General features: G+C 37.0%; 2 protein-coding genes across 5 annotated transcripts; both read left to right on the top strand.

Moving 5' to 3' along the window:
• The first annotated feature begins 2,079 nt into the window (after nt 1-2,079).
• On the top strand, nt 2,080-7,107 carry LOC113050545 (zinc finger Ran-binding domain-containing protein 2-like). 4 transcript variants are annotated; one of them, XM_026213584.1, is made up of 10 exons: nt 2,081-2,369; nt 2,758-2,810; nt 2,948-3,056; nt 4,077-4,159; nt 4,243-4,319; nt 4,421-4,564; nt 4,710-4,840; nt 5,164-5,223; nt 5,760-5,912; nt 6,121-7,107. In XM_026213584.1, exons 1-10 carry the CDS (start codon nt 2,314-2,316, stop codon nt 6,173-6,175), a joined length of 921 nt encoding a protein of 306 aa, XP_026069369.1. In that variant the 5' UTR covers nt 2,081-2,313; the 3' UTR covers nt 6,176-7,107. The 4 variants fall into 4 exon arrangements, with proteins under 4 accessions (XP_026069367.1, XP_026069366.1, XP_026069369.1 ...); XM_026213583.1 differs by having other exon boundaries at nt 5,161-5,223; XM_026213582.1 differs by having other exon boundaries at nt 2,080-2,369; nt 5,760-7,107.
• A 563-nt stretch (nt 7,108-7,670) lies between these two features.
• LOC113050544 (prostaglandin E2 receptor EP3 subtype-like) lies at nt 7,671-12,172 on the top strand. Its single transcript, XM_026213580.1, has 2 exons — nt 7,671-8,764; nt 9,814-12,172. The coding sequence occupies exons 1-2, from the start codon at nt 7,910-7,912 to the stop codon at nt 10,168-10,170; spliced, it is 1,212 nt and encodes a 403-aa protein (XP_026069365.1). The 5' UTR covers nt 7,671-7,909; the 3' UTR covers nt 10,171-12,172.
• Nucleotides 12,173-13,755: the final 1,583 nt, after the last annotated feature.

Genomic DNA, 13,755 nt, shown 5'->3' with positions numbered 1-13,755 from the left:
AGAGTCAAAGTAACACAAACCCCTCTCCGTCAGGAAAAGCTTCCACCATCTGTCAGACCCAGAAATCCCAGGTGGCTTCATATAGGGATTCAAACCTCTGTTGGCTACCCTTCACTGTCAAAAAAGCACCAGAGTGGAAAATCCCAAGGATGACAAAGCACTAGACTGGACAGTGACATTTGCAGGCCCAAAGACTCATTTGCACCCATGAGTGATTATGGCTGTTAGTACATAATCACTCATGGCTGTTGATGACATATTTTCATTGATTGTTTAAAAGTACTACGTAAGGGGGAGGCATGAGGATGCCGAAAAATGTTGCAAGACTATTTTGAGCTTTTAAAAAGTAAAAAAAAAAAAATAATAATAATAATAATAAAAAACTCTCTCAGAAGAGTGTGTTCTTTCTCATGGTTCTACTGATAAATAGATGTATTATTCATAATCCAAGTTCTTGTTTTCATTTCAGTGAGCTCCTGCAGAAATGTCTATTTGTCCTTTTATGCACTCATACACAAACACGGTAGAAAGGAAAGCTAATCTTAATACATTTACATATCTTTTCTTGGCTGGTGCTGTTTTACGAAAGTCAATTTGATGTAAGGGTGTAGGCAAAAAAAAATAGTAAATGCTAGATAAAGTCTGCCATTAAGGCTTTGTCATTTACATAATTTTTGCATTCAATTACTTAACATTTATGTGTAACATTCCTCAACAAAACTGTCCATCCAAAAACGTGTTTATGTAAATGGCCATGGTAAAATGTGGGCATCAGATATTTTTAAACACCTCCACTTGAAAAACAATGTGGGCATTCAGACTCATAAGCAATGCACCAGCTGTGCGAGAGACCTCTGAAACAGCGTGAGTTTGGCAGAGAATGGAGGACAGGCTTAGCTTGGTGAGCACCAGCTAGGATGGGTCCTATCTAAGTCCCTGCAGGACTGAGAACTCGCCGTGGGAGGGATGTCTCAACTCCATCTGGCCCAGCAACGTGTGTGCCTTCATGCCTAACCGGACCTAGGTCTGCAAAATTTTGGCACGTGTGAGGCATTGCATAGCATTTGATTGGAAAGATTCAGAGATGTGTCACCATATGTCTGTGGATATCTGCATGTTCTTCACATATGGCAATGGCATGTAGGTCTGTGATTTTGACTCTTTTATGTGATGCATGTGTAAATGTTAACATGGGAACAAGCCTTTAGTGAGTACAGACAGTTGAAGCTGCCAAAAGTACGAATTCTCCAGACTGTTGTGTGGTGAACACGATCTGCCATCTAGTGGACATATTTAAATCCCAATTGAGAAAATGAAAGGGATTAAATAATATCTATATTTACACAGCATGTTTTGGAAAGATTTAAGCTTAAAATTTCATAGCTTTGAATTTTGTGCACAGGAAATATAAACTTTTTTTTGTTTGTTTTATCATTATATTTACTCAAGATAATAAACTTTTGTTTATTTTGAGAATGACATTTTAGACGGTATAATATTTATGCAATTATAAAATACGACATACATGAAAAGTCTTTGATAAACAAATTTCGTACGTTATTATGCTGAAACGTAATGTTTTAAAAGCACCGAAATTTATGTAACTTTTTGGCAGCTAATAATAATATGTAGGCTACTACTATTAAGTTAGGCTATACCTTCTTATGACATTGAATTAAAAAAGTTATATGAACTAACTGAAAATAATAAACATATATTTGTTTGTTTCATAGTAGTGTTTTTTCAAGTCTTTAGTTTTATTTAGCATGTGCATATACAGAACAATATATCATTACTACTGTGTTGATACTGCATTTGGGCAAAATATTTTGTCTTATTTGTTATTATATTGACTTATTGTATTATTATTATTCGAGGCCACAATATTGGCTCATAATGAAATGATCAGTAGGGTCTGTTTTCGTCATCTGTTTGAACTGTCACACATGTAGTCCAGACAAACTCAATCCTTTAAGAAATAATTCTAAAAAGACTTCATTGCGCGTATGTAATTATAACGAAGCTTGTAGTAGTGGCTGAGGCTCAAAAACCTAGCGAGCCGCCTGTCTAGACAGCATCACTGGGCGTCTGGATTCCGCCTATCATGTGCGAAACTGACTTAGGTAGGGAGCCAATTAGATTATGAGACGCAACCCGTTTTGCATACGGTCTTTCACACTCTGTATAGTGTTGTCTTTGCCGTACGTTTAGGTTCAAACTCTTGAGTTGGTGTAATAAATATATATCAGTGCTTATAAGGAGTTCTTACTTTCTCTGACGGATTTGTGGCGGGGACACCTAAAGAGGACTAACATGTCGGCAAAGAGTTTTCGGGTTAGCGACGGAGACTGGGTTTGTCCCGATAAAAAGTAAGACTTGCTGTATAATGGTTTATTTTAACTCACAATAATGCATAAAAGGGTATATTCGCATTACTAAGCAGTTAAACATTCTGGGGAAATTAATGTTGGCTGATAGAAGATCACACGCTTCTGTTAGCATAGCATTTGTTAGCGTTAGCACACGACTGTAATGTGTGAACGGGCCTGTAAATGCTATTAAACGCGGCCTTTTCATTTTTGGGCTACGTGACTTGTTCTTTTCTTTTTTCTATTTCAATTTTAGCACCACTGGAACGTCACACTGTTTTTTTGAAAATGTCAGGCCTGTTCATTTGTGTGCATTAATGTTGTTCATGTTGTTGTTATAATGTTCAGAGACCTAACGTTAACCAGTTTTGTGTTTCTAATATTTAAGGTGTGGAAATGTCAACTTTGCTAGAAGAACGAGTTGTAACAGATGTGGCAGGGGTAAGTGGATTATAATTGTTTGTATAATCATTAGGTTTTGTATTTTAGGGGTGTGTTATACAAAAGTTGCATCAATACATGCTTACAGTACTTTGTCATGATTGGTCTAAACTAATTAGCCAATTTTCCTTAAACAGAAAAAACAACTGAAGCAAAAATGATGAAAGCAGGGGGAACAGAGATTGGAAAGACTCTGGCTGAGAAGAGCAAAGGTCTCTTCAGTGCCAACGATTGGCAGTGCAAAACGTGGGTATTGCTTCACTTTCACTATGCTGCATTTATAAACACATTCATAATTATTAATATCTCCAGTATCTGTTGAATTCAGTGTGAGAAAGTGGAATGTTTCAGCCATTCTTGCCTTTCTACACTGACAACATTTATTTTAAATTTGTTTCAATGAAGTTTAAGGAAACCATTCCTTCTGACTTCTTCATATTTTACTTCTCTTTTGAACTCCACACTGTTCGGCCTGCTTAATGGTGCCGAATAAATGCACATAGCATATCCTGCCATGAACCGCAAATGAATGGGGTTGGTTCACTTAAAAATGTTGATGTTAAAAATAAGATGTCATAGATCTTTTTGTGTAATGCTGCTTATAATTCAACCACTTTTTCCTGTGTAGCATTGAATGTGTGGATGACAAGTTGTTGTTTTGTCAAGCCCTGTCCTACAGAGTTTAGCTCCATCCCTAATCCAAACACACACTAGAAAAATCAAACCAAATGCCCTCTTCAAGTGCATCTGGGGAAGGTTCGGTCATGTTACTTTTTGTTCCACTGACTTGCATTCGTAGATGTGAATGCTGGACTCAGGAAACAAGCTCATGCAAAATTCACTGTGTTCTGAAGTTTAACTTTACATTAAGGGTCTTCAGGATTACTAGAAAATTGCAACTATATCTGCAGCCAAACCCTGCAAGACAGTGACCATCCAGAACTGGAATTGCATTTTACTGGCTTACATTCTCCAATCCATCCAACCCATATTGGACTATAAGCTAGTTAAGACAAGAATATATAAAGTATATATTTTTTCTCATTTTCCTGAGGTGGATCACCCCATTTTTGTTTAGTTCTGAAAGGACATCCAAACTAACGGCCAGTTTTTGTGTGATGCTCAATAATTCAACCACTATTACAAGTTGATCAGGTCTTGTAAATACCTTGAAAAGGGCCTTTTCATTCTCTTGCTTATGAGTTTGAGACCCTTGTAATATACCAATGTTATTAATATCTGAATTTGTTCTTGCTTTTAATCTAGATGTGGCAATGTAAATTGGGCCAGAAGATCAGAGTGCAATATGTGTAACACTCCTAAATATGCCAAACTGGAGGAAAGGACAGGTATATTTTTTCTTTATTGCATATTGACTGCAGTGTTATTATTTTTTGGCTAATTTCATATTCTTGATGAATGTCTCTAACAGGATATGGTGGAGGCTTTAATGAGAGAGAGAATTTAGTCTACAATGAGCGAGAGGAGTCCGATGGCGAGTATGATGAAGTCAGTGGGGTTTATTTATTTATTTTTTTCAATTTGTATATCACTTCTCACAATACATACTAACAGAAACCTGCATTTGTACAATTTTGTTTTATGGACAGTTTGGGCGCATAAAAAAGAAGTATCGTGGAAAAAGCACGAAGGACACTGAAAAGAAAGAGGAACCAAAAAAGAATAATAATGAGGAGGAGGAGGAGGAGGACGAAGATGATGAAGATGGAGATCTTTCCAAATACAAACTTGATGTAAGGGATTATATTTTCTTGTGTTGTGTAGCTGGTTCTACGATTTGTTGTTTTAAATTGATTAAATCGAACAAATCCTTCGAGCTTCTGCAGATTATTGAGCTTATTTCAGTTTTTGGTGTCTTTTTGTTCTTTATGCTATTAGGATGATGATGAGGATGATGCAGATTTGTCCAAGTATGAATTGGATGATAGTGAGGAGAAGAAAGGGACTCGCTCCAGCTCCTCACGGTCATCATCTCGCTCGTCCAGTTCAAGTTCCCGGTCTAGGTCCAGGTAAAAGGGTACAGGTCAAGGGTAACTCCAGACAAATGTCAGTATCAGCTCAAATCATTTGAATTTTTTATCTTTGCCTCCTTTAGTGTTTAAAAAAATATTTTGTCTTTTTTCAATTGCCTTTTGATTGACATTTATAAAGCTTGATGTTCGTTTAATGAAAGTGATCATGTCAATTCGTTATTCAATTCATTTTAAAAAGTATTTTAAAGGGTTTTCGTCAGCACGTCTTTAACACTATTGGAAAAAATCTATGGTGTTTTTTTTTTCTTTTCTTTTTTTTTTCTTTTTTTTTTCTTTTTTTTCATGTCGGTGTTTAGCAGATCCCGGTCCAGGAGCTCATCCAGTTCCAGATCTCGCTCTCACTCCAGGTCCAACTCCAGGTGAATGAGGTGACATGCACTCTCCAGGAAAGAGTGTGTGTGAACAGCCAGTGCTTGTAGTGAACTCTTTTCCTAAGTCTGAACACAAGTCGACTTTTGATCAGCGTAGAACAAATGAGGGTAATGTTGGGAGCAGAATGATGTCAGTTTATCTCTTTGGCAATGTCTGAACAGGATTTTTTTACTTTCTGTTTTCAGCATAGATGTCAAGAGCTTTCTTGTGCTTTTAGAATATGTTGCTCCTTTTGGAGCTGTTCATTATTCAGTGTCCCAGATCTCCATTTATCTGGTAACACCTAACAGGCAATTAGAGCTGTAAGTTGTACTGACAGTTTCAGCTTTGTTCTGCTGAGAGTTCAGTTGGTCAGACGTGCAGTTTTGGTCTTTTTCATAAGTTGTAGTATACACTCTAGTATTTCGCAGGATGTGGGTGGATGCTTTGCTCCCATTTCAGTTCCTTTGATCATGTTATTATAGTAATCTGTGTAATGATATTTGTTTACCTTATGTAAATGCTTATTTATCCCCTTTGAAAGATCCAGCTCCAGATCAGGAAAGGGCTCTGCTTCCACAAAGAAGAGGTCTCGCTCCCCTTCGTCATCGCCTGAGGGAGGCCAGAAGAGGAGTCGCTCCAGGTCCTCCTCTGGTGGCCGCAAAAAAAGACGCACACGATCGCACTCGTCTGAAAGGTTTGGTGTAACACATGGTGGCCTGGATGCCAGGCGTCCTTCTGCATTATACACCGGGCTCAGTGATAATACAGTTTTGAAACAATGTGACAATTGTTCTTTTCTCTGTACAATAGATTTTTCATGCTTTGTTTTGATTTAAAGGACCAAATCGTTTAATCGGTCATGGCTTTTTTCTTTCTCTTTGTCTTTTTCTATCTCTTTGTAGGCGCAGAGGCTCATCTGGATCATCCCACTCTGGCTCAAGCTCAAAACAGAAATGATTGACAAAAGAAAAATAATCTAGAAGTGCATGGGTTTTTTTTTTTTTCACTCCAGTTTTTGGGGCTATTGCAACTACTCAACTGTTTTGATTTCACATTGATTTCTATGAAAGAAATACTTGTGCACCTGTTCACATAACCTCTTCGCAAAAGGTTTCTGCTTTTTTTTTGTTTCACCTTTTTTTTTTTTTTTTTTTTTTTTTTTTTTTTTTATATACATCTAGTCAGATCTCTTAACTTGAGGTGTAAAGTCGGTAGTGTCAGTGGGTTTATAGAGAAATAACATCAGACCTGTGACTGAATGGCACATATCTTCTGGATATCAACCATTTTGATGGGGAAATTATGCAAATTACATTGCAGAAATAGTTGTATTTCTCTATTTCAGACATTATTGCCATCAAAACAACTAGTTCATTAACAAAACATTTAATTTAAAAAAAAAAATTTTTTATGGATGCTGGTTTTATGGTTCTTTTATATGAAACACCTCACAAGCAATGTTGATGGCTTAACCACGTCAGCAATGCCAGCATCTAATAGAGAGCCTCTAAGATGTAACATTACCTTGTCTAATTGTGCATTAAAGGTAAGTATGTTTTTCTATGCTTGTAGAGATTTATTTTCTTCTGTAAAGACGGATGAAAAGTGAAATTTCTGTGTCCTTTTTGTCAGTATTTTTGTGTTTGTTCTTAATTTTATGATTCATCATTTGTGGAACTAAGAAACTATAGACAAACTTATTACTGAAACGAATTACTGATAAAATAAATCACTGGTTTGGTTTTCTCTTGTTCAAATCAAATTTGGAACATGTAAAATAATCACAACAACCCACCACTCCCCTTCTAACATACAAAATATGAAAATGTTTTACTGTTAATTGTAATTACATGTGTATCCGACATGAATAAACACCTGTCAATCTGAAACCTTTGTTTCATTGTGTGATGCCTTGTTTGAGATTTATTCCCCCAAATATGCGCTCCTTAATTATCTCTGCATTTTTAAAAGACTTAAAAAAAAAAAAAAAAACTGGATTACTGTGTATAGGCTGAAGTTAGATCCCGCACTGCTGCTTGTGGGGAATTCTAGTGATGTTTGTAAATGTATACATTGATCTGAAGCGTTTGTTCAGTTTGTTTCCTTCCATGTCTAGTTTATAGAATAACATTTTAAGAGTTGTGTATGAATTTACTTACGATGGCCGATGAGCAAAAATGCACCTGCACTGCATCCACTGATGGTCTGTCTGAAGCGATCGTTTCTCGTGCGCTAGGTGGCACTTGTTGCGTTCCAAAGCATCTGTGAGCTGGCGGTGGAGGATTATCATTGAATTAAACTTGAACTGTTATTATTTGTCCATTCTTTTGAAACTTGCCTATCACAAAAATAAATCGTGTTTTGCTTTAACGTTTTGCGCTAGTTTAGTAAAAAAAAAAAAAAAAAAACATCCGCTAAAGTTATCGTAGGCTGAATTGCACGCGCTCCGGGAACTTGAACTCCCATCTAACGGTATTTTCTCTTTGTGTTGAGGTAAAGATATTCTTTATGTATCTTGCACTGTTTTCTGTTGTCTTTCTGAGCATGTTTTGCATTTCCATACGAGTCCCGCCTCTGTGTTTATAGCGCGCTCCCGGGCAGCCGAGCGCACAAAGTGAAGCAGACTTCGCTGAGGACTCCACCTGTTTCAAAATGAACTACTGTGGCCACGAACACCCTCCCTGAAAAAGGATGACATCTAAATGTCAGTCTTCAGATGTCCTGCAACAAAACCTGACTGCTGGAACCATGATGTGGGACTCGAACCTCTCCAAATCTTCACAGGACAGCGCGGGCAAGAGCGCCAGCTGTGGCACCGTGTCCGTGTTTTTTCCCATCACTATGATGATCACCGGAATGGTCGGAAACACTCTCGCGATGCTGCTAGTTTATAGCGCATACAGAAAAAAGGAAAATAAAAGGAAGAAATCGTTTCTCCTTTGCATCGGCTCGTTGGCGTTAACTGATCTTTTTGGCCAACTGCTCACAAGTCCGATTGTCATTTCGGTGTACAGAGCAGATCTGAAATGGAAACGCGTGGACCCTTCAGGGACTCTGTGCGCTTTCTTTGGGGTGTGCATGACTACTTTTGGCTTGTGTCCTCTCTTTTTAGCCAGTGCCATGGCCATTGAGAGGGCTTTGGCCATCACTGCTCCTCACTGGTACTCACACTACATGAAAACCAACGTGACCAAGCAGGTTCTGGTCATCATCTGGTGCCTGGTTTTGCTATTTGCTTTATTGCCCATTGCTGGGGTTGGAAAGTACACACTGCAGTGGCCAGGAACTTGGTGCTTCATAAGTACAGGTGACAAGAACGTAACGGGAAATACGTTTTTTGCCACGACATTTGCAGCATTGGGGATATTTTCCTTGCTGGTCACGTTGTCGTGTAATGTTGTGACCATCCGTGCTTTGGTTACACGTTGCAAAACGAAGGCAACCTCAACCCAGTCATCCAGGCAATGGGAGAGGTTAACAACAGAGACTGTTATTCAGTTGATGGGCATTATGTGTGTGCTGTTGACATGCTGGTCACCTCTACTGGTATGTATTATATCAGCTTTAGCCAGATACACTTACTGTAGTTATCAGATGAAAGCATGCACGGTGTCATTCCTGCTCAAAATGTAGCATGCTCAGCTACAAAAAGCCTGTCTTTCTAAATTGGATTAAACAGAATAAATGAATTCTTGTGTAAGGGTGAACTCAGGCCGGCTGTTTAACTGCAACTGTTCATGCTGGAGAGCCACTACTTGTATTTTCAGTATGTTTTTAAGCAGTTATTTGAGATTAGTTACTGTTAACCCTGGGAATTTTCCCTTGGCTCTTTCCAAAAAAGAGTCTTTTGTCAATCTAGAGAGTTGCTGGTATGATTTGACCTTTTCTAAAAATGACATTTCTTCCCAGTCATGGCATTTCACAACTAGGCCCACATGATTGTGCAAATTCATAATTTCTGACTGTGGGAGGGGAAAAAAACAAAACAGAATTTTGTAGAATGGGTTGAAACCCATGGGTTGTTTATGGTGTTATGGCCGATAACAATAAATGGCAGAAGTTTAAATTCTATTCCGTTTTGCCTAAATTAATTAGAAGAAAAAAACAGCCCAAAATTTAGTAATCAGTCATTTTAAGTGTTAACGTTATCATGTAGAGTACGAAAAATGGAAATTTATTTTGAGATGTGCTTAAGACAAAATGTAACAGTTATTAAATTACACGTTTAAAAATTGGATGTTAGATGATGACAAAAGCGATCTTAAGTTAAAAGTAGGGGAAATATATTATTAGTGCACAATTAAATGTCCAATTTTAGTAAATACATATCCAATATTAACTGATATCAGTATACAAAAAAAAACTGTTCAATAATTAATCATATTTATAATATAGCATTGCCTGAAACCAAGAGTATGGATCTTTTACTAACTAAAAACGTGATAGACAGAACATAAAAAAAAACCTTACATCTAAAATCCTATGGAAATCTGTTAAGCAGCCTTATAAGTTTATAAGCACATGCATATTTTTTTCTTAATTTTAAAGAAAACAATATTCATATAATATAGCCATTGTCTCCTCCCATTCTGCAGATCCTTATGTTGAAGATGATCTCTACCCACACATCGTCGCATCAGTGCAGTTCTGCTGCTGTATCTCTCTCACCCCAGGACTTACAGATGGACTGTAACTTCTTTCTCACAGCCATACGTCTGGCCTCACTTAATCAGATTCTAGATCCATGGGTTTACCTGCTTCTAAGAGAGATACTCCTGAGGAAGTTCTGCCAGGTGGCCAGCGCAGTATCCAAGTGCTCACTGAACGCACGGAAAGAAACACCGTGTCCTCTAGACGCCCTAGATAAAAAGGCCATTCACGATGATAATGTTCACAAACAGTCCCTAACCATGGAGAACAGTAACTTGAATGGGGGAAATGGGGAACAGTGACTTGATAGTGGTATAAAAACTTGAGAATTTTTCCAATGACCCACTGTTAGAATAATAATGAACTGTCCATTTTCCAGATCTATTTGTGGATTATTGTATTGACATAGGGCGATGTCAGCATGCTATCACGCAAACGCATCATTCATGTCGCTGTCACAGTCAACACATTGAAAGAGTTTTTATTCATGGTTAATCAGCAACCTTTGAAATTTAACAAAATGGCAAGACCTTGAAATAATTACATTAGCAGGGTTCCTCACTGTCACGGAATCACTTGAAAGTATTGTGCATGTTACGAATGGTTTTGTGGGAATCCTGCATATACAACAGCAATATTAGCAAAAGCAAAATCATAAACTGATGTTTTCCAGCTCCTGTGGAGACTGATTATTTTAAACTATATAGCAAAATCCTTTTATTCACCTGCCAACTGCAAGAAGAAATTGAAGGAATATTTCTTAGACTAACTTATGGTCTGTTATTTAACATTTCAGAGCTGTTTATAATTCAGTAAAGCACTGAATGGTCTCAAATACTTTTCTCTAAACTCATCCTCACGGCTCAATTTAAAACCTTTTCATAAACACTAAACTTCTCTAGACTAATTGTGTGCATTTCTCAATGCCTAGTCTGCAGAGCCCATTTTGATGCTGATAACTGTAACTGTGGGCACATTTAATTGAATTCCATTCTTGAATTCTTCAGTTAGATTCCTGAGTAAATGTAAAAGTGCAAACTAATTCAGTAGTTTGGTGAGATACTTTCTGACCTTGGAACCATCCACTCAGAGCGTTCATTTTAATAGCCAAATTTTGACACACCAAGTGCCTCAAGGTGTTGTATTTTTTTATGTGCAACATTTATGATAATATCAATTGCCATCATAAACCAAAATACCTTTTTTTTTATTCTGATAAAAGGCAATTTCAACAGATGATGTTTCGTCATTCATGGAAATTGCTTTTTTATACCAGCTGTTGTCAGAAGGCCTTTAAAGCTTTGTTCTGTTTTTATCTTGCATCCTTATATTAGTGGTAAATTATGTCAATTTTGAGGTAGTTTGACTTGAGAAATATTTAATGAGTTGTATGACTGGTGCAAGCTGTTTGTTGAATTTCAATTGAACATACATAAATTATTGGCTAGGATGAATGAAATAGTTCTGCTAATTGGGCCCTTGAGTTGTACATCTGTAATTATGCATCTACCGTGTGTGACTGAACATCATCTTAGCATATTATATGTTTCCACTGTGCAGTTATTGATGTAGAAAGGACCCATGGACCATCAATTATGCGAAACAGCAGGTCATATTCATGGCACTCTGCAAATACATTTGTAATGCAATATACCATATTAAAAGGAAAAGGCAAATTCTATTTAAATATTAATTACGGTCAGTCATTTGTTAAAGGAAAATACTTTCAAAATAGTGTTCTATAAAGCACTGTCTTTATGTTCCAAACCTGCTTCAATCCACATGACGCTGGAAATGTTTGGGCCAATGATTTTACACCCTGTAGATTAAAAGAAAATGAGCTAGGAAGATGCAAAAGCATTGTCTGAGAAAAAAGGGAGAGGCAATGTAATGCATTTTCCTAGAGGTCAGAGCTCTGTTAAATCAGTCGACGTGACAAGGTGCCATTACCAGTAAATATATTTGGAAGATTGCATAAAGAATTGAGAAATTGCTAGTTTTCTGTTTCCACCAAAAAGAGGGTTTGCAAATCCAAAACATATCCTCAGAGAATACTGTGAAAATGAATTATTTTGACATGGGACTTCATTTATAGTGAAATGCTACTCAGGCTGCACCATCAGATGTAGTCATGCTGAGCTTGCCATTGTCTGCTTGGGTAGCTGCTGAATAGGGCAATAGAAAAAAGAATGATTGCATAATATTTCATTGTCAAATTAAAAGTTCCAGTGTATCCATGACTACAAAAGCAGGTCTCCTGTCAGCTCACATGCATTGAGCTGATAATAAACAAATGACTTATGGCCATTCAGTGTATGAATTATGTGACTGATTCTTATTTACTCCACAGGCTCAGAGTCTACACTAAAGCTGTTCAGAGCATTGTATTAATGTTGCCAAAGGCATCTCATCTGAGCTTCTTTCATATAAAAAGGTTTATTCATTATATTATTCTCTCATCATTTACTTGCCCTTACAAAACCATTTGGCTTTATTTTTGAAGGAGAGCTTTCAAGATTCAAGTAAAGGCACCATAAATGTAAACTAAAAATAAAATAAAACACATCTGTTCTCCACACAAAGCTAATTATTGTCTTAAGAGGAAATAAAATTAATGAAATTATAGTCCCTTTTGAAGCTCCAGTCACTCTTCTATGTAGTTCAATGAAAAAGGAAGAAGAAGAAAATCATCCATTCATACATTTTCCAAACCGTTGCTGCTGTGGGGAAAATGTACCCATAAATGTACCACGGGAAAAAGAAACTTGTATGAGTTTGGAATTGATTCTTTCATGTTAATGCAAAGACTTTCATACATTTTGTTTTGGTGTAATTAAGTGTCTCTACTTATTTTGATCATTCTAAGTGGAACTACAGAACACCAGTGATTTTCTGTAATCATAATTTATAATATATGTACAGGTGATAAGAGCTGCCAGGTAGTTATTGCATGTGAAGCCACCAGCAAATCGTTTTAGATCATAACCCACCAGTGAATGTCCTAATGCCAGATGAAGTGTGGCAAGTCTGCATTACAAACAACAGGGTTTCATGAATGTATTTCAAGTTTTACATTTATTTCCGATGTAACCATGTGTACAGCTCTGAGACTCCATTCACAGCCAGAGCTGTCATTAAGCTTGTATCAACAGATGGTCGTGGCTCTGCTTGTGTGTTTTTGATAAGAAATGTTTGCATATGCTTGCAACTGTTTGACGTGTCTACAAACTGCTCTGATGTGCTTTCCTTGTAATGGTGCTCATTATTCAGTCATTATTTGATTCTGTGCTGCTTGTGTTTTCCATTCACCGGGATGGACTATCTTTCATGCCATTATCATAATTAAATGGAAATGGAAACGAATGTTTTTAACTTCTTAAAAATGCAGCATTCATGCACGAGACCCCTTAAACACAGTCAAAAATGGCTCTTATTCCCCTTAAACTGTTGTATGATGTTAATTTAAATAAAAACTACACTATTTTTGAAAATAGGCTCATTTTCCAACTCCCCTAGAGTTAAACAGTTGAGTTTTACTGTTTTCAAATCCATTCAGCTGACCTCTGGGTCTAGCGGTAGCACTTTTACCTTAGCTTAGCATAAATCATTGAGTTTGGTTAGAACGTTAGCATCTAGCTTAAAGAGGTCCTATTATGCTTTTTCACTTTTAGTCAGTGTGTAGTGTAGTGTGTAAGTTTGAGCATAAAAAAAGATCTTCAAACTTACACATCTCAAAGTCCACTCCAAAGGAAGATATTTAGTTGAAATTTTTTTTTCAACAACTACGAATGACTCGTTTGGACTACAGCGTCTGTTTTTTGTGTTTTGTGATATCACAAAGCGAAGCGGTCCATTAGAATATTATATAAAATTCCTAGCATGGATCC

The sequence above is a fragment of the Carassius auratus genome, chromosome 31, assembly GCF_003368295.1.
Source record: "Carassius auratus strain Wakin chromosome 31, ASM336829v1, whole genome shotgun sequence".
Classification (NCBI taxonomy): domain Eukaryota; kingdom Metazoa; phylum Chordata; class Actinopteri; order Cypriniformes; family Cyprinidae; genus Carassius; species Carassius auratus.
The sequence above is the reverse complement of the archived record's forward strand: the minus strand, read 5'-3'. Positions and strand labels throughout refer to the sequence as shown.